The sequence below is a fragment of the Mirounga angustirostris genome, unplaced genomic scaffold (genome assembly GCF_029215605.1).
Source record: "Mirounga angustirostris isolate CCGP_5_RB_7025 unplaced genomic scaffold, mMirAng1.0.hap1 SCAF_9, whole genome shotgun sequence".
Lineage (NCBI taxonomy): Eukaryota > Metazoa > Chordata > Mammalia > Carnivora > Phocidae > Mirounga > Mirounga angustirostris.
In genome coordinates, this window is record NW_026991717.1 from 129494904 (window position 1) to 129516175 (window position 21272).

Genomic DNA, 21272 nt, shown 5'->3' on the forward strand with positions numbered 1-21272 from the left:
GAGAAGATTGCAGAGAATACTAAAAACTGGAATATGGTGGGGGGAGGGGGTGATCCAGACTCATTATTTAAAAAGTTAAAAGGTTCCAATCTAGTTGACATTTCCTAAAAACTACAACTAGTCTGTACAAAACCTAAGAGAAGACTGTAGCAAAGGCTTAATGGATAGCTAGCATGTAAAGAACTCAGATCTAAAATTTAATCAAAATACTTTTAACTTTTTTTAGACCTTCACTTCCACCTTCTAAACAAGCTAATAAGAATCTAATTTTGAAGGCTATATCTGAAGCTCAAGAATCTGTAACAAAAACAACTAACTATTCTACAGGTAATTTAAATGTATTATGTGTACATTAAGTGAGTTTTCTTTAACTCTTGAGGAAGCTAGAATTGGTTGCTTCCCAAGTTGTGGTATAGTAAAGACACTTGCCAGATGTCAGGACCAAGAAGAGGTTCAAAGAACGGTTTTAAAAGATCACTTTGAGAAGCTTCCAGCTGTCAGTGTAATTTAGTTCTTTGAGCAACTGTGTAATGCCTTTTATTCCCTCTTTCTAGTGTGTGTGAAATATATATTAAAATTTTAGTAGGGAGTTTTGATAAAGGTGGGACTTTTCATATTCATGGCATTGGAGTCAGCATTTGATAGGACTTTATGATCTGTAAAAGGGAGCAGAGTTGGATATTAAGAGGTCAGAGTTAGAGAAATTTGGCTAGTGCATGAGCAGATTGGCTTCTTTGCTTTCAGTAGAACCCATTAAGGAATATAAGGCAGAGAATTGACTCATTTGTGATGTTCCTTCCCCAGTCCTAGTGGAAGTACTAAATTATTTTATGAGAGAATATAAGGGTATTGCATGTTTTTAAAACAAAACAAATAAGTCACGTATAATCTGACCTTACAAAAAGCTTGTTCTGAAATTAAACTAAATCATGGATGCCATATTGCTATAATTCTGTACTCTGCCCCACGTGCTGAAGCCAGTGTGTAAAACTTTCGGTTAATAAAAACTGATGATTGCCCACTCTAAAAATTTTTATTTTATCCTTGCTATGGATTTGATGACTGTTCTTTTAGCATTTTTCTGCTTTTTCATTCTCTTTTGTATCTCTTTTTGTGACCCCTTCCTAAAGTGGAAGTAAATTATGTTACCAGCTTTTGAACCTCATAGGTATCTGTCCTCTTGCTTCTCCTTTCTAACTTAACCTTGAACATAAACAGGTTTTGGCATATATAAGGATTATCAGGCAAAGGCCAAAACTAGACCTAATCTATTTACATTTCATTTCTTTGCCTTTCCACAATTGAGTAGTTTGTTTGTTTTTTTAAGATATTATTTGAGAGAGAGAGAGCATGAGCAGGGGTGGTGGGGAGAGGGAGAAGCAGGCTCCCCGCTGAGCAAGGAGCCCTATGCGGGGCTCGATCCCAGGACCCTGGGATCATGACCTGAGCCAAAATTGAGTCAGATGCTTAACCAGCTCAGCCACCCAGGTGCCCCTCTTTTTATAATAGTGGGAGATTCCCCAAGTATTTTTGAGAAACTAGCATTGAAGTTCATTCTCGACCTGTATTATGTAAATTATAATTTAAAGTTGTTACATGATCATGAAGCAAAGTTTAAACTACATTTGGTTAGGGTGCCTGGGTGGCTCAGTCGTTAAGCATCTGCCTTCAGCTCAGGTCATGATCCCAGAGTCCTGGGATCGAGGCCCACATCGGGCTCTCTGCTCAGTTGGGGAGCCTGCTTCTCCCTCTCCCTCTGCCTGCCGCTCTGCCTACTTGTGCTCTCTCTCTGTCAAATAAATAAATAAAATCTTAAAAAAAAAACTACATTTGATTAAAAATGAATACTTATATGTGGCAGTGTATTTATGGCATGTGCTTTAAAATGTATAGATGAAGCAGGTATCTAAGAAAAAAGGTGTTACCTGTGAACTGTTTCAAATTTTTCATATGTTCTAAACTCAAGGAGGCATTTATGTTTAAGAGGACATATTCACTGCTCAGTTTTGATGTATTACTGCATCTGCATTTCCCATCTTTTTTCCTTTTAAAAAGTCTCACAGAAACAGACACTTCCAGTTGCTCCCAGAACTCGAACTTCTCAAGAAGAATTGCTGGCAGAAATGGTCCAGGGGCAAAGCAGGACCCCCAGAATAAGTACCCCCATTAAAGAAGAGGAAACAAAGGGAGATAATATAGAAAAAAGCCAAGGTAATAATTTAAATAATACGTCATTCTCTACTCTTACACTTTTTCATGAGGCTTTAAACATTTCCCAGTGGGTATTTATGAAATGTTAGTTCTGTGAGAAAACTGGTCATTAGGCCCAAAAATAGGATGAGAAGGCACCATGAGGAAAGTCTAAGCCTACACATTTCAGAATCCTGAAAAGTCTTTTTATTATAGAATTTTTTAATGTTCTTACAAGTGGGAAGAATAGTGCAATGAATTCCCATGAACCCAGTTACCTGGCCTTAATAATTACCAGTATTTTGCTGGTCCTAAGAAAGTTTCTACTTAGAGATACATAGATACTTGCATTTTTTCTTCTTTTTGTTAATCCTACTCCTGTTCTCTTGAACTGGGAATTGCATCTTTAAATCTCCCTTCTTAGCATCCTTTCTTTGACCTGGCCAGTTGTCCCAGTGGCCCTACTTTATTCTTTTGTTGCTGGCAAACTGCAGTTAGCCTCGAGCTGATCTTTCTGCTTCCTTTCTCTCAACCCCCACTAACTCCATCTCCAGTACACTTTGCCTGTCTAAAGTTTGCTCTGATCATGTGACTTCTTCTTGAGAGCGTTATAATGTTTCCATCTCATGCATTGTCTGGGATTGATGCCATCAGCTTGGCCTTTAGGCAGTTTGGCTGTCTGGTCTCTGGGCCTGCCCAGTCATTTTCCACTGCTCTCCGACCTCTTCCTATCAAGAAAGGTCCTAGTTTCCATCTTTTTCTTTTCTATTGAGAGCTAAATTAGAAAACCCCACCAAAACTGAATGCTCGTCATGTTATTTCTGACTTATACTTTTCTAATGCTAGCATGCATTTTTTCATTCCTCCTGAACTGTTCTTGAAACTGTTTCAGGTTCATTTCAAATTTATTTGTTTCATGAGGCCTTAATGATTCCATTCTGTATTTGTCTCTTCATTCTCTCCTTAAAAAAAAAAATCCTTGTATTGTGCATTTTGCCATGTCAGCATTATGTGCAAATCCAATAAATGATGGACCTGAGAACAGGAAAATTCTGAAACAGCCAGTAGGTACTAACTAGAAAGCATAAGTGGGCCAGTTTGTAAAGAGCAACTGGAGAGCATTTGAGCTTCAGTGAGGGTGAGAATTGCAGTGTATTGAAGCCCAACAAACAGGTTTAAATCCAAGATTTCATATATTTTTTTAAAGATTTTATTTATTAGAGCATGAGCAGCAGGGAGGGGTAGAGGGAGAAGCAGACTCCCGCTGAGCAGGGAGTCCGATGTGGGACTCGATCCCAGGACCTGGGATCATGACTTGAGCCGAAGGCACATGCTTAACCGACTGAGCCACCCAGGCACCCCCATGATTTCGTATTTTTTAAAAGTGAATCTTTAATTGGTCACCTTCTAGAGGTATAATAGATACTAATTCATTGTCTTGAAAACTGGATAAATAAAATTATTGAGCATTTATGCTGTCTTTCCGTTAAAGAATGGTATCCCTGTGTAACCAAATAGTATAGGAGTTAACATCTGCTTTTGTAAATGTAGTTTTATTGTACTCATTCATGTATATATTGTTTCTTGCTGTTTTTGTACTATATCCAGAGTTGAATATAGCTGATGAGGAAAGCGCTTTTTTTTTTTTTTAAGATTTTATTTATTTATTTGACAAGGAGACACAGCGAGAGAAGGAACACAAGCAGAGGGGTGGGAGAGGGAGAAGCAGGCTCCGGGGCTCAATCCCAGGACCCTGGGATCATGATCTGAGCCAAAGGCAGACACTTAACGACTGAGCCACCCAGGCGCCCCCCCCCCCTTTTTTTAAGTAAACTCTATGCCCAATGTGGAGCTTGAACTCATGACCCTGAGATCAAGAGTTGCATTCTTCAGACTGAGCCAGCCAGGCACCCCTAGAAAAAGCATTTTTAAAAATTCTTCCAGCTCATAAGTAAAAACAGAATGATAGGATTATAGCTTGTTGGGTTCCCCCCCCCTCAACTCAGTGAATTAATCTAGGCACTGATGATTAATGGCTACTAAAAAAAGCGAAACAGTCATTTCATGCCTCCAGATGAAAGAATAAAACTACCTTAGTCTTGGCAGCAGCTCTTTCTGCCCATAGGTCCTGTCCCCATGGTTTAATAAAGTCACCATTTTTGCACCAAAAAAACAAAACTACCTTAGTCTTGCCAGAGGATTTGAACCTGGGTTATCAGGGCTCTGATCCAGCCGTCAACTTGCAGGAAGTACAGAGGCCCGAGGAATATGTTGGTTGTCACATCATGAATGTGCAACAGGCAAAGAACAGTCTCTGGGACTCCATATAGGTCAAACAGCCTGAGAATTCTAGATTAAAAGACAAAATAACAAGGTGCAAGGTTAAACTGTAGTGTCTAGAGATACACACTTGTGTGCCACAAAGAAATTTTAGGTTACTATAAGGCATAAATGGTTACTTTAGGAGAGGACTGATTGAGATGGAGCAAATACGGAAAGGTTTCTGGGGTGGTTGGCACAGTTTTATTTTTTGGACCTGAATGTTGACTGTAAGGATGTTTTGCCTCATAAAATTCATTAAGCTACTGTTTGTTTTGTGTGGTTCTCTCTGTGTTTTGTTTTAAAGTAAGAGGTCAAAAATTTGAAATGGAATCAAGTACATCTGATGAGGACTTACTACTCTTTCTGAATTGGTTTATTCGCAAGTGCAAAGTGACATTCTGCAAACGGCGATTAATTACTGTGCCTACTCACTGTTTTACAGCTTTGTGACTAAAATCTAAATATGCATACATATATTGGCATGAGTTAGTGTTTTTTCATCTCTCTGGTCTCTGTATTTTTACTAGCCTAACCACCTCACAGTATTCATGTTATTTCTCTTTTTGTCTTGGATTAGTCTGTCACCAGAAGTTTATTGTGTTAATGTGTTCAAAGACTTAACAACAGTAATTCTGGCTTTATCGATTCTCCTTTGATGTCTTGGTTTTCTATTTCTTTGGTTTCTGCTCTTATTTTTAATATATCCACCTATATTTTTAATTATTAATTTTTCTCCGCTTGTCTTTTCCAATGTAAACATTTAAGCTGTAAATTTCTCTTGAGGTGCCATTTCTGTTGTGTATCACAAATTTTGATATATAATGTTTTCATTATCAATCTGAGTTTCTTTAATCCCTATTACGATCTTCATCTTTGACCCATGAGTTATTTGAAAATGTTTGTAATTTATAGTATACAGAGGATTTGTCTTTTAGTCTTTTATTATGTACTCTTGACTTGATTGCATTGTGTCAGTGTGATTTGTGTAATACATATTTTTTGAAAATTGTTAAGACTTAAGACATTAATTTTGCACATCTTCCATGTGCATTTTGAAAGGAAATTGTTGGATTGAGAATTTTGCATTGAGTAGATAAAGCTCTGTGGTTACGTTGTTCAAATCTTCACCTTACTGAGTGTTTGGTTTGCTTGACTTAATGAGAGAAGGTCTTGAGATTGTCCATTATGATGACAAATTTATCTTAATTTCTCTATACTTCTATCATATTTGTTTTCCATGCCTTTGTTGTCAGTCTTCTCTGACCTTCTCTTTAATGCTTTAGGCAAATATATCTCTTAAATATTATAAAGCTAGATTGTTGTTTTGTTTGTTTTGTAAAGATTTTATTCCAGAGAGAGAGAGTGGGAGTAGCAGAGGGAGAGGGACAAGCAGACTTTGTGCTGAGTGTGAAACCCGATGTGGGGCTCGATCCCAGGACCCTGGGATCATGACCTGAGCCAAAGGCAGATGCCTAACTGACTGAGCCACCCAGGCACCCTTCTTTTTTGATTCGTATTGGCCTTTCATTTTTTTTCCTCCCTGTTTGCCTTTAAGATTCATTAGTTACTATTGTTGATTGCCCCAGCTCTGCATTTTTTTTTTTTTTTTTACTAGTTTAAACACTCCATTTCTGTTCATTCAGTGACTAGCACTGAAATTTTACCATGCAAATTTAATTGCATATTCCATAAGTTAATGTTCTGATCCCATTTCCAAAGTAAATGAACTGTAGTTCTAGTCTTTACCCTTCTGGCTTATGTTTCCAGTGTTTCATTTTAGTCATTTTTTAAATGCGTAAGTTGGGCACCATTATTATTTTACCCAGGCAATGTTTACCTACGTGTTTATCAGTTTTTGTTCTCAAATCTTGAATGTTATTAGGGGATATCATCTTCCAATGTTTTGAATTATTTTTGAAGTGTATTCTTTGGCAGTTTCTTTAAGAATGGGTCTATTGCTCTAAATTTGCCAAGAGTCTGTTTATCTTTGTGATTTTTCTTTCCTTGTTCTTGTGCAGTAATTTTGCTGGATAACAACAGTTATTCTCAACACCTTGTATGTATTATTCCGTTGTCTTCTGGCTTCCATTATTGTTGAGTGGACTTCTGTCATTCTAATTGTCTGTCGTTCCTTTGTAGGTGATCTGTCCTTTCTCTGGCTGCTTTCAAGATCTTCTCTTTGTCTTTGATGTTCTGCAGTTTCACTACGATGTGTCTAGGTGTGGATTTCCTTTGGTTTTCCTATTTTGTATATGTTGTATAAAAAACATCTAAATAAAATATTTTACATATGAAATAATGTTTCCCATAGAAAAATTGGAAAAGCAAATCTTTGTAATGTTTGTTGATAGATTAGAAACTAATCAAATAGCGTAGAAAATTTAAAAATAAAAAGCAGTGTTCTTTGCTTCATTCTTCTCCACATAGGTTCTTCCCAGACAGCTACCACTTTTAAATGCTTGTGTTTATGTCTTTAATTTTCTCCATGTCAATAATGTGCTTTACATTCACTAACTATAGGTGGTATCTTTTGTTTTTTTGCCACAATATATCAGGATCTAACTCAAAACTTTTCCCTGCCTTTCAAGCCCATATAGTAAAATCACTGTTTTTGGTTCATTTATTGCTTACTTTTGTCATTTTAAGTAATACATCTAAATATTTTTTGTGTGATTACTATAATTCAGTATGCTTTGTTCTTTTTATTTATTTTTTTAAAGATTTATTTTTTTGACAGAGAGAGAGACAGCAAGAGAGGGAACACAAGCAGGGGGAGTGGGAGAGGAAGAAACAGGCTTCCCGCTGAGCAGGGAGCCCGATGCAGGGCTCGATCCCAGGACCCTGGGATCATGACCTGAGCTGAAGGCAGACGCTTAACAACTGAGCCACCCAGGCACCCCATTTATTTATCTTAGAGAGAAAGCAAGCAGGGGGAGGGGGAGGGACAAGCAGACTCTGCACTGAGCTTGGAGTCCGACATAGGGCTCAATCTCATGACCCTGAGATTATGACATGAGGTGAAATTAACAGTTGGACGCTCAACTAGCTGAGCCACCCAGGCACCCCTATTTCAGTACACTTTGATCTTCCTAAGGATATTTATGCCCCTTTATAAACTCTGATGCATCTTTTCATACCACACCTTCTAAATTCTGTACTTGTTTGTTGGGGGAGGGCAGAGGGAGAGGGAGTGAGAGAATCTTTTTTTTTTTTTTTTTTTTAAAGATTTTATTTATTTATTCATGAGAGATAGAGAGAGGCAGAGGCAGAGGGAGAAGCAGGCTCCCCACAGAGCAGGGAGCCCAATGCGGGACTCAATCCCAGGACCCTGGGATCATGACCTGAGCTGAAGGCAGACGCTTAACCGACTGAGCCACCCAGGCATCCCGGAGTGAGAGAATCTTAAACAGGCTCCACACCCAGCCCAGTGGGGCTCTATCTCATGACCCTGAGATGGTAACCTGAGCCAAAAATCAAGAGTCAGATGCTTAACCAACTGAGCCACCCAGGCGCCCTAAACTCTGTACTTTTATATTGCCGAAGAGGATCAGATACACATTTTGTTTTGTTTTCCTTGTTAAAAGACTATTATGCTTTGTAAGTTGACTCTAAAAGTTGAGAACCAATAAGCAGCGTATTTACATTATTAGGATTATATAAATAGGGGTGCCTGGGTGGCTCAGTTGGTTAAGCGTCAGACTCTGGATTTCCGCTCAGGTCATAATCTAAGGGTCATGAGATCAAGTCCTGCATCAGGCTCCCCGCTAGGCATGAAGCCTGCTTAAGATTTTCTCTTCATCTCCCTCTGCTCCTCACCCTGCTCAAGTGTGAGCATGCACTCTCACTCTCTCTAAATAAATAAAAATCTTTTTTTAAAAAAAAGACTAATTATTCATTAGAGGTCCAGCTTTACATTTTGTCTGCAGCTCTTTGCTAGGGGTTCCTTAGAGTTGTTTTTCTGTTCTTGAACAATTTTTTGTTTTCCTTAGGTTACCCTTCTTGTGTTGCCCATCTTTATTATAGTCTAAAAATCTGTCCTTTTATGCTATTACATCTTTGAGTTCCACTATTTTCTTAGGTACCTCCGTTTTAGAGCCTCTGCCCTCTCTTGCTCATCTGACTGGTTGCTCTCTAGGTCTGCTTCAAGACTGTCGTTCCAGGACTTACTCCTTCCCTGAGTTTGCTCTGCATTTTCTGGATCCCACTGTCTTCTCCGTATGTTTTTCCGTTTTGTCATCACATCATGAGGAAACTTAAGAAAAAGTATGGGAGGTAGATTTTTCTGAGTACTTAGAAATCTTATAATTTTAATTGATACTTCGGATAGGTACGGAATTCTAAGTTGAATTTTTCTCAAAATTTTGAAGGCATGGCTTCATGATCTTGAAGCTTCTAATGTTTATGCTGAGGAGTTGGTTGCCCATATGATTCTTATTCCATTATAGAATACCAGGGATTTATTTCTCTGGAGGGTTTTAGGATTTTCTGTGTGTTCTTGATGTCTGAAATTTACTGTGATAAACATAGGTGCTATAATTAGTCACTTTTGGGCTAGATACTTTGTGTACTTTTTAGATTTGAAAATCCATGCTTTTAAGTCTGGGAAATTTAAATTATTTCTTTAAAATTTTTTCTCTTTTGGAAATTCTGTTAGTTGGATGATAAACTTCCTGCTTTGATTTTCTCGTCATTTTTGTCTTGATCTTATTCTACTTTGGGATATTTTATTGACTTTATTATCTTTAGTCCCCCTGTTTTTGTTTGTTTTTTTAAGGCAAGTGTATTTTAAAATTTCCTCAAGCTTTTTCTTGCTCTATTTATGTATCTTGTTTTGTGGATACAGTATTATTTCAAATTTGTCCAAAGAACATAAGTACAGGGTTGTTTTTTTTCTTTTTAAAGAATTGTATTTTGTACCCTAATTGATGGTTTTCTCCAGAGTCAGTGTTTGGTTTTTTGTTTGTTTTTCCCTTTTATTTGCAGGCTCTTTTCAAAAATGTGTGTAGACATGTGGGTTCCTAGTTTAAGAAAAGGCAGTAAAGAGGCTTACCTAGAATTATGTGGGCTGAGCTTTGCTGTGCGCAGGTTTTGTTTTAAATTAGGCAGACAGGGAGCTGCAGTTGGCCTTGAAATTATAGAGGAGCTTTGTGGAGGTGGTTACATTCCCAGTAGCTATCTAGATTCTCCCCAGATAATTTGCTGAGTTCCTTCTTTTTAAACCATTTAAAAAAAATTTTTTTTAAGAAGGCTTCATGCCCAAAATGGGCCTTGAACTCATGAACTCATGACCCTGCGATCAGGAGACTTATACTCTACTTACTGAGTCGGGCAGGCACCCCAGAACGTTTGAATTTTTAAAAAATGCATGGCTGTCTTATTTGCAAACCCTTGTTTTCTGTTGCACATCCTTTGTAGTCTTCTTTGCTCCTCACTTCTCACAGTTGGATGGCCCTTTATTCCTTTCATCCAGGTTATATATCCACATTGTCAACTCTGAAGTGTGTATCTCCAGCCAAGACTTTGCATCTGAATTCTCCCAACTGCTTATTCTACGTTTCTTCTTGGATATGTAATAAGTAAACTTATCTAAAGCCTAACTACTAACAATCTTTTCTTCCAGTCTGTTTTTCCTGCAGCCTTACTCATTTTAGTTAATGGCACAGCACCACTTTTCCAGTTGATCAGGCCAGAAACCTAAACCTGTTCTTTCTTTCAAACTTAGGGCCATTCTTCCTTGCCTCTCTCTTTTCTTTCCTCTCTCTCTCCTTTTACCTTCCACCTTTAGCAAATCCTGTTCACTATTCCTTATCACCTCTGCCTCTAGCATCCTAATTTAAGCCATCATCCATGACTTGCCTTGATTATTGGAAGAGTGTCCTTACTGGTCTGTCTGCTTTCACACTTGCCCTCCTACAGTCTGTTCCACACAGTAGCGAGTGATCCTTTTAAACTGTAAGTGAGATCATGCTATACTCCCCTTCTCAGAACCCATTGGTGGCTCTCCATTACACTCCAAGTAAAAGTAAGATTCCTCCCTAATCTTTTACCTATTATTACCTTTTCCCTCCCTCCACTTCCCTTCTCCTTGATATCTCCTAGGCATACTTGCTGTGTTTCTCTTTCAGAGCATTCAAAGAAGAGCATGTCTGAGATGCTTTCAGCCTTTCCCTGGTATATTTTTTTTCCGTACGTACACATAACTCACTCAAAAGTCATCTCTGTGAAGCCCTCCCTAGCTCCCTCCACTCCTTAACCCACTTTTCTAAAGCTTTATTTTTTTCATAGCACTTCTTATCATCTAATACATAATTTATGTTTTCATAGTTTAGATATTTTTATCCAGACTCGGGTCATCAACACAAAACATGTTCTGTTTTACATATATTTTGGTGTTTTTTTTTTTTTTTTTGAGCTCCCATCTCCTTCCCCTCCCACCAGAATATAAGTTCTCTGACCAGGGATTTTTGCTTATTCATTGCTGTGATTGAGTGCCCAAAACGGTGCCTGACATATAGTAGGAGCTCATTAAATCCTTTTGTCTTTTTTTTTTTTTTTTTTTTTAAGATTTTATTATTTATTTGAGAGAGAGAGAACACAAGCGAGGAGGAGGAGCAGAAGGAGAGGGAGAAGCAGACTCTTCACTGAGCAGGGAGTCTAACATGGGGCTCGATCCCAGGACCCTGGGATCATGGCCTGAGCAGAAGGCAGATGCCTAACGAACTGAGCCACCCAGGCATCCCTAAATCCTTTTGGCTTAACGAATATGTCACTCTGCCTTGCATCTCACTTGCAGCTTTCCTAGGGTCTCATTTTGGCTTTTCTGCTCTGCCTCACAGTCAGTATTTGTCCATATATTTTCTGTTTTCTAGAGGTTATGGAAAACTCATCTGCTATGATGCCCTTCCTAATCTACACTTCTAAATCAGTGATCTCCTTATATGATTTTTTGTGTACTGGAATCATTTTTTGCTACTACACTCTGTATGTATTTGACTTAAATATATCCACACTATTATTGGTATGTATGTTAGAACGTGTAAAAATAGGACTCTAAGGAGGATAGAGATATAAGTATTTCTAATATAAAATTTCTGGTTATTTTCTTCCTGTCCCTCAGTGGATAATGTTAGAGACCCAGTTTGGAGTCCCTGTTGTATGTGTTAGGAGATTGTCCTTTTTAAGTTCTTTACTTCATTTTTACGAACTCTGCAGAAGCAGCAGCTATAAATGCATATGCTCAGTGTGTCCTGTTGGACTGGAAGCCCTTTGTGAAGGAGTCTTAATAAAGAGAGGATTTTTTGTATTCAGACAAAATGAAAATCTCCCTTTTGTTCTGCCCATTGCCTTCCTCAGAGATAAGCACTATACTTAAAACAGTTTGGTGTAGGGGCACCTGGGTGGCTCAGTGGGTTAAACGTCTGCCTTCGGCTCAGGTCATGATCCCAGAGTCTGGGATCAATCCCCACATTGGGCTCTCTGCTCAGTGGGGAGCCTGCTTCTCCCTCTCCCTCTGCCTGCCGCTCTGCCTACTTGTGCTCTTTCTCTGTCTCTCAAATAAATAAATAAAATCTTTAAAACAAAAACAGTTTGGTGTATATCTGTAGTCTCCTTGGCATTTTTTTCATATGTGTGTACGTGTACATCCTTTCTGTGTAAAGTAGAATTATATTTATATGCACATACCATATATGTCCATATAAAATAGGAATCGCATCACATGAATTTCTCTGTGACGTTTTATTTCACTTAATATGTTATGGGGAAAAGTATAATGGCGTGATTTTGAGTATGGACTGAAGGCGTCAGACTGCTGAGGTGTTAATCCAGGCCATGCCACTTACTGGGTGACCTTAACCTTTTTGTACTCCAGTTTCCTTAAAATCTGTAATTGTCTTCTGCTGAGATACTTCCATTGGAATCCATGGAGGGAACTTATTTTGCATTCTAAAGTGGGTTGGGCACAGTGGGTGTGATAACAGAGGACTCAAATGAGGTTTTTTTAGGCACTTTGTTATACTCCTCCTTGGTTCGACCTCTTCCCTGCTTTTCTCTTCGATGTGTGGTTTGCTGCCCTCTCGTGAAGCAGCTGGTTTTCAGGGGGCGTTTGGCTGAGGATGTGATGCTGCTTGTCACGCTTTATGCCGTCGATACCATCTGTCCCGCCAGGGCTCTTAATTCTGTGTGAATCCAAAACCTTGTAAATTTTGAAAATTATTTTCTGCCTAAAGATTTTAAAAATTAGATTAAATTCACAGATACAGTGGAGAAATGAATAAAGATTCTTAAATAAATTTCAGCACTTTCCTCTGTTACTGTAAACATCTGTTTAACTGGGAACCCAAAGGCTACAGTTCATTGTAAGAATCCTTCTAGGGACTGTTGGGGGTCATGTCCACCATCTTGCATCCTTATATTTTGCAGCTTATTTGTTGCTTGGCTAGTAAACCAAAGTAAAAAAGACCTTTCTTAAATTAAAGCCATAGAAAGAGATCTTTCATGTTCATGGATTGGAAGACTTTAATACTGTTAAGATGGTGATCCTCTCCAAATTCATTTATGAATTCAACTCAATCTATGTTGAAATCCTGCTGGCTTTTTTGCAGAAATTGGCAAGCTGACCCTAAGATTCATGTGGAAATGAAAAGGACATAGAATAGCCAAAACTACTGGAAAATAAAGTTAGAGTACTTACATTTTCTAATTGCAAAACTTACTACAGAGCTATCGTAACTCACTGGCACTAACATAAGGATATACAGACAGATCTGTAAAATGAAATTGAGTATCTGGAAATAAGACAATACATTTATGATAAGTTGGTTTTCAGTAAGGATGCCAAGACAGTTCAGTGGGGAATAAATAGTCTTTTCAACAAATAGTACTGGACAGCTGGATATCCACATGCAAAGAATGAAGTTGGACCCTCACCTTACATAAATTAACTCAAAAAGGGCTACATGTAAGAGCTAATTTCATAAAACTCTTAGGGAAAAAATAGGTGTAAACCTAAATGAGCTTGGATTAGGCAATGGTTTCTCAGATACGACACCAAAAGCACAAGCAACCAAAGAAAAAGATAAATTGGACATTATCTAAATTAAAAATTTGGTGTTTCAAAGGATATTCTGAAAATTAAAAGGTAACCCACACAGTGGGAGAAAATCACTTATCTAATAATAGTCTATCATTGAACCGAGGCCAATTCCTCATTTCTCTATCTGTAAATTCCTACCATACCATATCCATGCAGCTGAACTGCATTATTTCCATATATATTTTAAAGGAGATTTGTCTGTGATTGTGGGTCCGATTATCTTCCCTACCCTCCCCCTAAAAAGAAAGTGCCAAATATCACCCTATACTATTTTCAAGGGTAAATGAAACTCAGGATACTAGATAAAAAAATTTAAAAATAATTTGAAGCCCGAAAATTATGGTTTAATAGATGGACAGTAGTCCATTAAATTCACATCATATCCAGGTATAAGGGACTTAATGTCATTATACTGATTTTTACTTCAGATCTTCAGTGCTCCTTGTCATATGAGGTAAATAATAGGAAATTCTTTGTCACATGTCTGCTTTCAGCCAATCAGAAGCCAGAATTATTTCTTAAGCAATAATAGGGTTCATTGTTTGGAGAGGAGCTTTAAGTAGGACTTACAGGATATAGGGGGCTTCATATTAATTAAGGCTTCTTAGTTGGTGCAAAGAGAACATTGGTCTGGTTTGTTTAGCATTTTCAAATTTACTTTGAGTTCTGACTCCAGAAATGTACAATCCTGTCTTTTTAGTTGTAGGTTTTAAAATGTTATTCACTCTTAATACTTTTTAAAGTAGCAGCCTTATTCTCTGTTTTTATTTTTGATGAAACAATTTAATGGGCTGTGAAGGAAAAATTACCAAATTTTAAGAGGGAGAGAGAATTTTATGAAAATGTCTTCAAGGTTTCCATCACCATCTTTACCGATTTTCTTCTCACCTGGGCCAATTGACTTAGGTTCTGTAACAAGTTCTTCTTCTTCACTGAATGAGCTAGACAATATTTCCCATCTTTTAAGGAAAATATCAACTGATATCAATGAAATTAAGGGAATGAAAGCAGCAATTTTGACCGTGGAAGCAAATCTTTTTGATCTAAATGTTAGAGTGTCACAGAATGAAGCAAAAATTTCATCTTTGGAGGTTAAAATGAATGAATGTTCAACATCAACATCTGAGTGCAATAAACAGTTTGAAGATCTTCAAGAGGAAGTAGATTTTGAATCACAGTCAAGGACTACTGATGTAAAAATAATTGGCTTCCTTAGAAACATTGAGAAAGGTAAATGTTTAGTATTGGATATCTTCTACATAACTCACCCTTGGATCTGTGTCTTTTTATGTAACTTGATTAGTTCTCATATGGAAGCAGCAAGTCAAAAAACTTGAGTTTCTCATGGATCTTTAATGACAAAACTGGAGTCCATATGGTTATCTTAGAAGCCTAGAAGTTACCAGAATTCTCTTTAGTGGATCTCTATAAAATGTTTTGAAGGGAGAGGTGAGCATAGAGAAAACTTGAAATGGGAGAGAATGGTCCTCTTTCGTGTTCTGTCTCGTGAAATTATTTTAAAATGTGTAATTCTTTCATTATTCATTGTGTTAAAAGAGACCTGTTACAGTATTAGAATTGAAAGAGCTTCTTCCAGTAACCATAATATGTATCAGTTACCCAAGCTGTCTTACAGGAGTACAACTTGACCAAATGACCTCTGCATTTCAGGTCAGCTCATTGGGATTTACTGTGTTTTTTTACCATGATAATTTTGGAAGGAATTAACTTTTTTTGACACACCACTTAAGAGTGATATATCTTATATTTTAGAAGAAAATAGCTGATAGAATTTTGAATTGAGCGTTTAAAATTGAAAAACCCCGGACACCTTGCTTGGCTCAGTCGGTGAAGCATGTGACTCTAGATCTTGGGGTCGTATGTTCGAGCCCCACATTGAGTGTAGAGATTACTTAATAAAATCTTTAAAATAAAAGAATTGAAAAACCCCTTTTAATGAAACATGGCAATTGCTTGCCAACTAATGTACTGAGTGAGCAAAGGCTGTCCTTACGAAACTGTTAGTAATAAGTATACTAAAAATTAGTATTCAGGCATCCTACTAATATTTCAGTATTTGGAACCCTATCAATCACATCCCTTTCTACACTGTACCACTTTTTAAAAAATTTTTTAGGGGCGCCTGGGTGGCTCAGTCGTTAAGCGTCTGCCTTCGGCTCAGGTCATGGTCCCAGGGTCCTGGGATCAAGCCCCGCATCGGGCTCCCTGCTCGGCAGGAAGCCTGCTTTTCCCTCTACCACTCCCCCTACTTGTGTTCCCTCTCACTGTGTCTCTCTCTGTCAAATAAATAAATAAAATCTTTAACAAAAATTAAATTTTTTTAAAGATTTATTTTAGAGAGGGAGAGAGCACGAGGAGAGGGAGAGAGAATTCCAAGCAGACTCTGTGCTGAGTGCAGAGCCTGATGTGGGGCTTGAGCTCATGACCCCGAGATAATACTTGAGCCGAAACCAAGAGTTGGACCGACTGTGCTGAGGCATCCCTACTTTTTTAATTTTTATTTATTTTTAATTGAAGTGTAGGTGACAGTACTACATTATATTAGTTTCAGGTGTGCAGTGATTTGACATTTGACATTTATATACACATTATGAAATTCTTACCACAATTAAGTATAGTTAACTATTTGTCACCATACAAAGTTATTAAAATATCATTGACTGTATTACCCATGCTGTACTTTACATCTCTGACTATAACTGGAAGTTTGTTCCTCTTAATCCTCTTTACCTATTTGCTTCTCTCTGCTGCAGCCACTAGTTCTCTGTATTTATGAGTCTGTTTCTGTCTTGTGTTTGTTCATTTGTATTGTTTTTTAGATTGAACATAGAAGTGGAAGTAACAGGGTATTTGATTTTCTCTTTTTTCACGGTAGCATAGTACCCTGCCTCTAAGTCTGTCTGTGTTGTTGCAAATGGCACGATTCATTCTTTTTTATGGCTGAGTAATACTCCTGTGTGTGTGTATATGTATGTGTGTGTATCATATCTTTATCCATTCATCTGTCAGTGCACACTGAGATTGCTTCCGTATCTTGGTTATTGTAAATAATACCATAGTAAACATAAGGGTGCATATATCTTTGCAAATTAGTATTTTCATTTTCTTGGAGCAAATACCCAGAAGTGGAATTATTGAATACCACAGGATCCAGTATTTCTATTTTTAATTTTTTTAGGAACCTCCTTACTGTTTTCCACAGTGGCTGCACCAACTTACATTCCCACCAACAGTGCATGAGGGTTCCGTTTTCTCCACATCCTTGCCAAGACTTGTTATTTTTTGCCTTTTGGATACTAGCCCTTCTTTTTTTTTTCTTTTTTTTTTTTAAGATTTTACTTATTTATTAGAGAGAGAGACACAGTGAGAGAGGGAACACAAGCAGGGGGAGTGGGAGAGGGAGAAGCAGGCTTCGCGCTGAGCTGGGAGCCCGATGCGGGGCTCGATCCCAGGACCCTGGGATCATGACCTGAGCTGAAGGCAGACGCTTAACGGCTGAGCCACCCAGGCGCCCCTGGATACTAGCCCTTCTGACAGGTGTGAAGTGATATCTCATTTTGGTTTTAATTTGCATTTTGAAAAATATTTTCTGTACTTAATTAGAGCAAGCACAAGTTGGGGGAGAGCTAGAGGGGGAAGGGAGCCTTCCCGTTGAGCAGGAAGCCTTATCTAGGGCTCAATCCCAGGACTCCAAGATCATGACCTGAGCTGCTTTGTTATCAGGACTTACTTAATTGACTGAGCCACCCAGGACCTTTAATTTGCATTTTTTGATGAATATTGAACATTTTTTCATGTGTTAGCCATCTCAGTGTCTTCTTTAAAAAAAAGTCAGTGGTGCACTTGGGTGACTCAGTTAAGTGTCTGACTCTTGGTTTTGGCTCAGGTCACAATCTCAGGGTCCTAGGGTCAAGCACCAAGTCAGGCTCTGTACTCAGCATGGAGTCTGCTTGAGATGCTTTCCTCCTCCTGCCCCTGCTCCAGTGCTTCTCCTCTGTTATTGCCCCTGCTTGCGCATGTGTGCTCTCTCTTGCTCGCTCGCTCTCTCTCTCAAATAAATAAAATCTTAAAAATGTGTATTCAGGTCCTCTGCCTTGTTTTTTTTTTTTTTAAAGATTTTATCTCTTTGAGAGAGTGTGTGCCTGGCACAAGGTGGAGGAGGGGGAGGAATCAGCAGATTCCCTGCTGAGTGCAGAGCCTGAAGAGGCGCTTGTCCTGAAGAAGAGCTTGTCCTGGGCCAAAGTCAGACACTTAACCAGCTGAGCCACCCAGGCGCCCCCCCCCACCCATTTTTTAATCAGATTGGGGGGTTTTTGGTGTTTTATGAGTTCTTTTTATATTTTGGATATTAATCCCTTACTGGATATATCATTTGGAAATATCTCCATTCACTAAGTTGCCTTTTTATTTTATTGATGGTTTCCTTCACTGTGCAGAAGATTTTTTAGTTTGACGTAGACCCACTTGCTTTCCTTTTGTTGCTCTTGCCTACAGAGACAAATCCAAAGAAATGTTGCTGAGAGGGATAGCCAAGAATTTACTGCCTATATTTCTGTTGAGGAGTTTTATGATTTCAGGTCTTACACTTTACATTTAATTGAGTTCATTTTTGCATATGGTATGAGAAAGTGGTCCAATTTAATTTTTTCTCTCATGTAGCTGTCCATATTCTCAGCACCATTTATTGAAGAGACTCTCCCCTGCTGTAGATTCTTGCCATTGTATTCTTTAAGATTTTATTCATTTTGACAGACCGCGAGAGAGGGAACACAAGCAGGGGGGTGGGGGAGGGAGAAGCAGGCTTCCCGAGGAGCAGGGAGCCTGACGCAGGGCTCGATCCCAGCACCCTGGGATCATGACCTGAGCCGAAGGCAGACGCTTAACAACTGAGCCACCCAAGCGCCCCTTGCCATTTTTTTTTTAAGTTTTTATTTTTTTAAGTAGACCTTACACCCAACATGGGGCTTGAATCCACAACCTGGAGATCAAGAGTTGTGTGCTCCTCCTACTTAGCCAGCCAGGCGCCCCTCTTGCCTTTTTAATCATAGGTTAATTGGTAAATATGCACATTTTAACAATATTATTTCTTCCAGTCCATGAGCATGTTGTATCTTTCCATTTATTTGTATCCTCTTCAGTTTCTTTTATCTGATAGTTTTCACAGTACAGGTCTTTCACCTCCTTGGTTAAATGTATTTCTAGATATTTTGTTCTTTTTGGTGTAGCTATCAGTGGGATTGTTTTCTTAATTCCTCTTTCTGCTGCTTTGTTATTAGTGTATAGAAACGTAATAGATTTCTGTGTCTTAATTATGTGTCCTGAAACTTGACTGAATTCATTTCTTCTAATAGTTTTTTGGTGGGGTTTTTAGGGTTTTGTGTATATAATATGTCATCTGTTTGTTTGTTTTTTTTCCTATTTCTTAATTTTCTTCCAATTTGGATGCCTTTTATTTCTTGTCTGATTGCTGTGGCTAGGACATCCAGTACTATATTGAATAAAGGGGAGAGAGTGAACGTCCTTGTCTTGTTTTGATTTTATGATGTTATGAGTATGATGTTAGCTGTGGGTTTGTTATATATGGCCTTTATTATGTTGTGGTATGTTCCCTCTAAACCCACTTTGTTGAGAGTTTTTATCATAAATGGATGTTGAATTTTGTCAAACGCTTTTTCTGCATGTATCGAGAGAATCATGATTCTTACTTCGCTTTTTATTTTGTTAATTTGGTGTGCCATGTTGATTGATTTGCGGATATTGAACCATCATTATATCCTTGGAATAAATGCCACTTGATTATGGTGAATAATTATTTTAATGCATTGTTGGTAACACTTAATTTTGTTTTTGATAACACTTTTTTTTTTTAATGAAATGTCTTTTTTTTTTTAAGATTTTATTTATTTATTAGAGAGAGAATGAGACACAGAGAGCATGAGAGGGAAGAGGATCAGAGGGAGAAGCAGACCCCCCGCTGAGCAGGGAGCCCGATGTGGGACTCGATCCCGGGACTCCAGGATCATGACCTGAGTCGAAGGCAGTCGCTTAACCAACGGAGCCACCCAGGCGCCCGATAACACTTGTTTTAAATCTGCAAGTGAGGGGCGCCTGGGTGGCTCCGTTGATTAAGCGTCTGCCTTCAGCTCAGGTCATGATCCCAGGGTCCTGGGATCAGTCCCACATCGGGTTCCCTGCTCAGCGGGGAGTCTCCTTCGTCTCCCTTTGCCCCTTCTCCCTGCTTGTGTTCTCTCTCTCTCTCTCCCTCTCTCTCAAATAAATAAAATCTTAAAAGAAAGAAATCTGCAAGTGAGTACTTACTATCGCCTAAGCACTGTGGAGGGGGGGAGGTTTGGAGAAGTGTGACATCCTCCCAGTCTTCAAATTGAAGATGGAGAAAATCCGTTCTTTGTCACTGCTTTGTTTTATTTTGCAGTGTAACTGAGGAAATTAAGAACTTTTTAAAGAAATCATAAATACTCTAGCTGAGTATCTTTTCTTATAGGAGATTCAGATAATTGTTTAAAAAAAGATTTTATTTATTTATTTGACAGAGAGTGATAGAGCACAGGCAGAAGGAGCAGCAGGGGAGAGGGAGAAGCAGGCTTCCTTCTGAGCAGGGAGCCCAATGCGGGGCTCGATCCCAGGACCCTGGGATCATGACCTGAGCCGAAGGCAGACGCTTAACTGACTGAGCCACCCAGAGGATTGTTTTCATGCTGATGTAGGATCTGGACTCCAGATCTCTTGAATGTCATAATTGTTCATTGTTTTCTTTGTATCAGTCTAAGCTTACAGTTTGTCTTTTGGGAATTCTCTGATCGGATAACTCTGCTGTGTTTTGTTTTACAGTTCTAGGGGTGTGGCGTGAGTTGTAATGGTGAGAGCCCAGGTCATGGAGGGAGAGGTTTCTTATTTTGATCTTGCACTTGGCTGTTGCCTGTCAGTTATGGCTCAAGCTCTGGGTCCACACAGCACCTCCTCCTGGTTTTTCCAGCCTTTACCTTTACTCCCAGGCTTTACCTCGAGTCCAAGAAAACTGGCTTCCAGACAAAGGGAGAACTAGGAAATGTCCTACAATGCCGTTTTTGGTTTAACTCGGAGTACAGATTTTTGTCTTCAGACCTTTGGTCTATAAGTATTATTAAACTGCAGTGTTGAAGCTAATCAATTTTTTTTTTTTTAAAGATTTTATTTATTTATTTATTGGAGAGCAAGCGAAAGAGAAACAGCATGAGAGAGGAGAGGGTCAGAGGGAGAAGCAGGCTCCCTGCTGAGCTGGGAACCTGATGTGGGACTCGATCCCAGGACCCTGGGATCATGACCTGAGCCGAAGGCAGTCGCTTAACCAACTGAGCCACCCAGGCGCCCCACTAATCAATTATTTTTAAGACTTCCAGTTAAAAACCCAGGAAGATTATTTCAGGCTTCATTTCTGGGAAACATACATGCTGGTATTGTTTGTTTTTTAAGCTTAGTAAAGTTTTAAAATTTGTTATTCTAGGAACTCAGCAGAGGCAGTTGTTATCCCGACTGCAAATTGACCCAGTAATGGCAGAAACTCTACAGATCGGTCAAGGTTGGTAATAATCTTAAATTTTCATTGTAATTTAGCATTTTTCAGTTGCTATTTCCATTTCTTGCACCT

At 38.6% G+C, this 21272-nt stretch overlaps 1 protein-coding gene across 8 annotated transcripts in view; it reads left to right on the forward strand.

The window, feature by feature from the left end:
- The window catches only part of ZC3H14 (zinc finger CCCH-type containing 14), a 50904-nt gene that overhangs the window by 14045 nt on the left and 15587 nt on the right, over positions 1-21272 (forward strand). For 6 of the 8 annotated variants that reach the window (XM_045901374.3, XM_045901375.3, XM_045901376.3 and 3 more), the window contains exons 8-10: positions 227-327; positions 2056-2211; positions 21129-21203. In XM_045901374.3, the coding sequence (XP_045757330.1) occupies positions 227-327; positions 2056-2211; positions 21129-21203 (332 nt within the window). The remainder of the gene's footprint in view (positions 1-226; positions 328-2055; positions 2212-21128; positions 21204-21272) is intronic. The other 2 variants (XM_045901380.3, XM_045901381.3) reach the window with 1 other exon arrangement.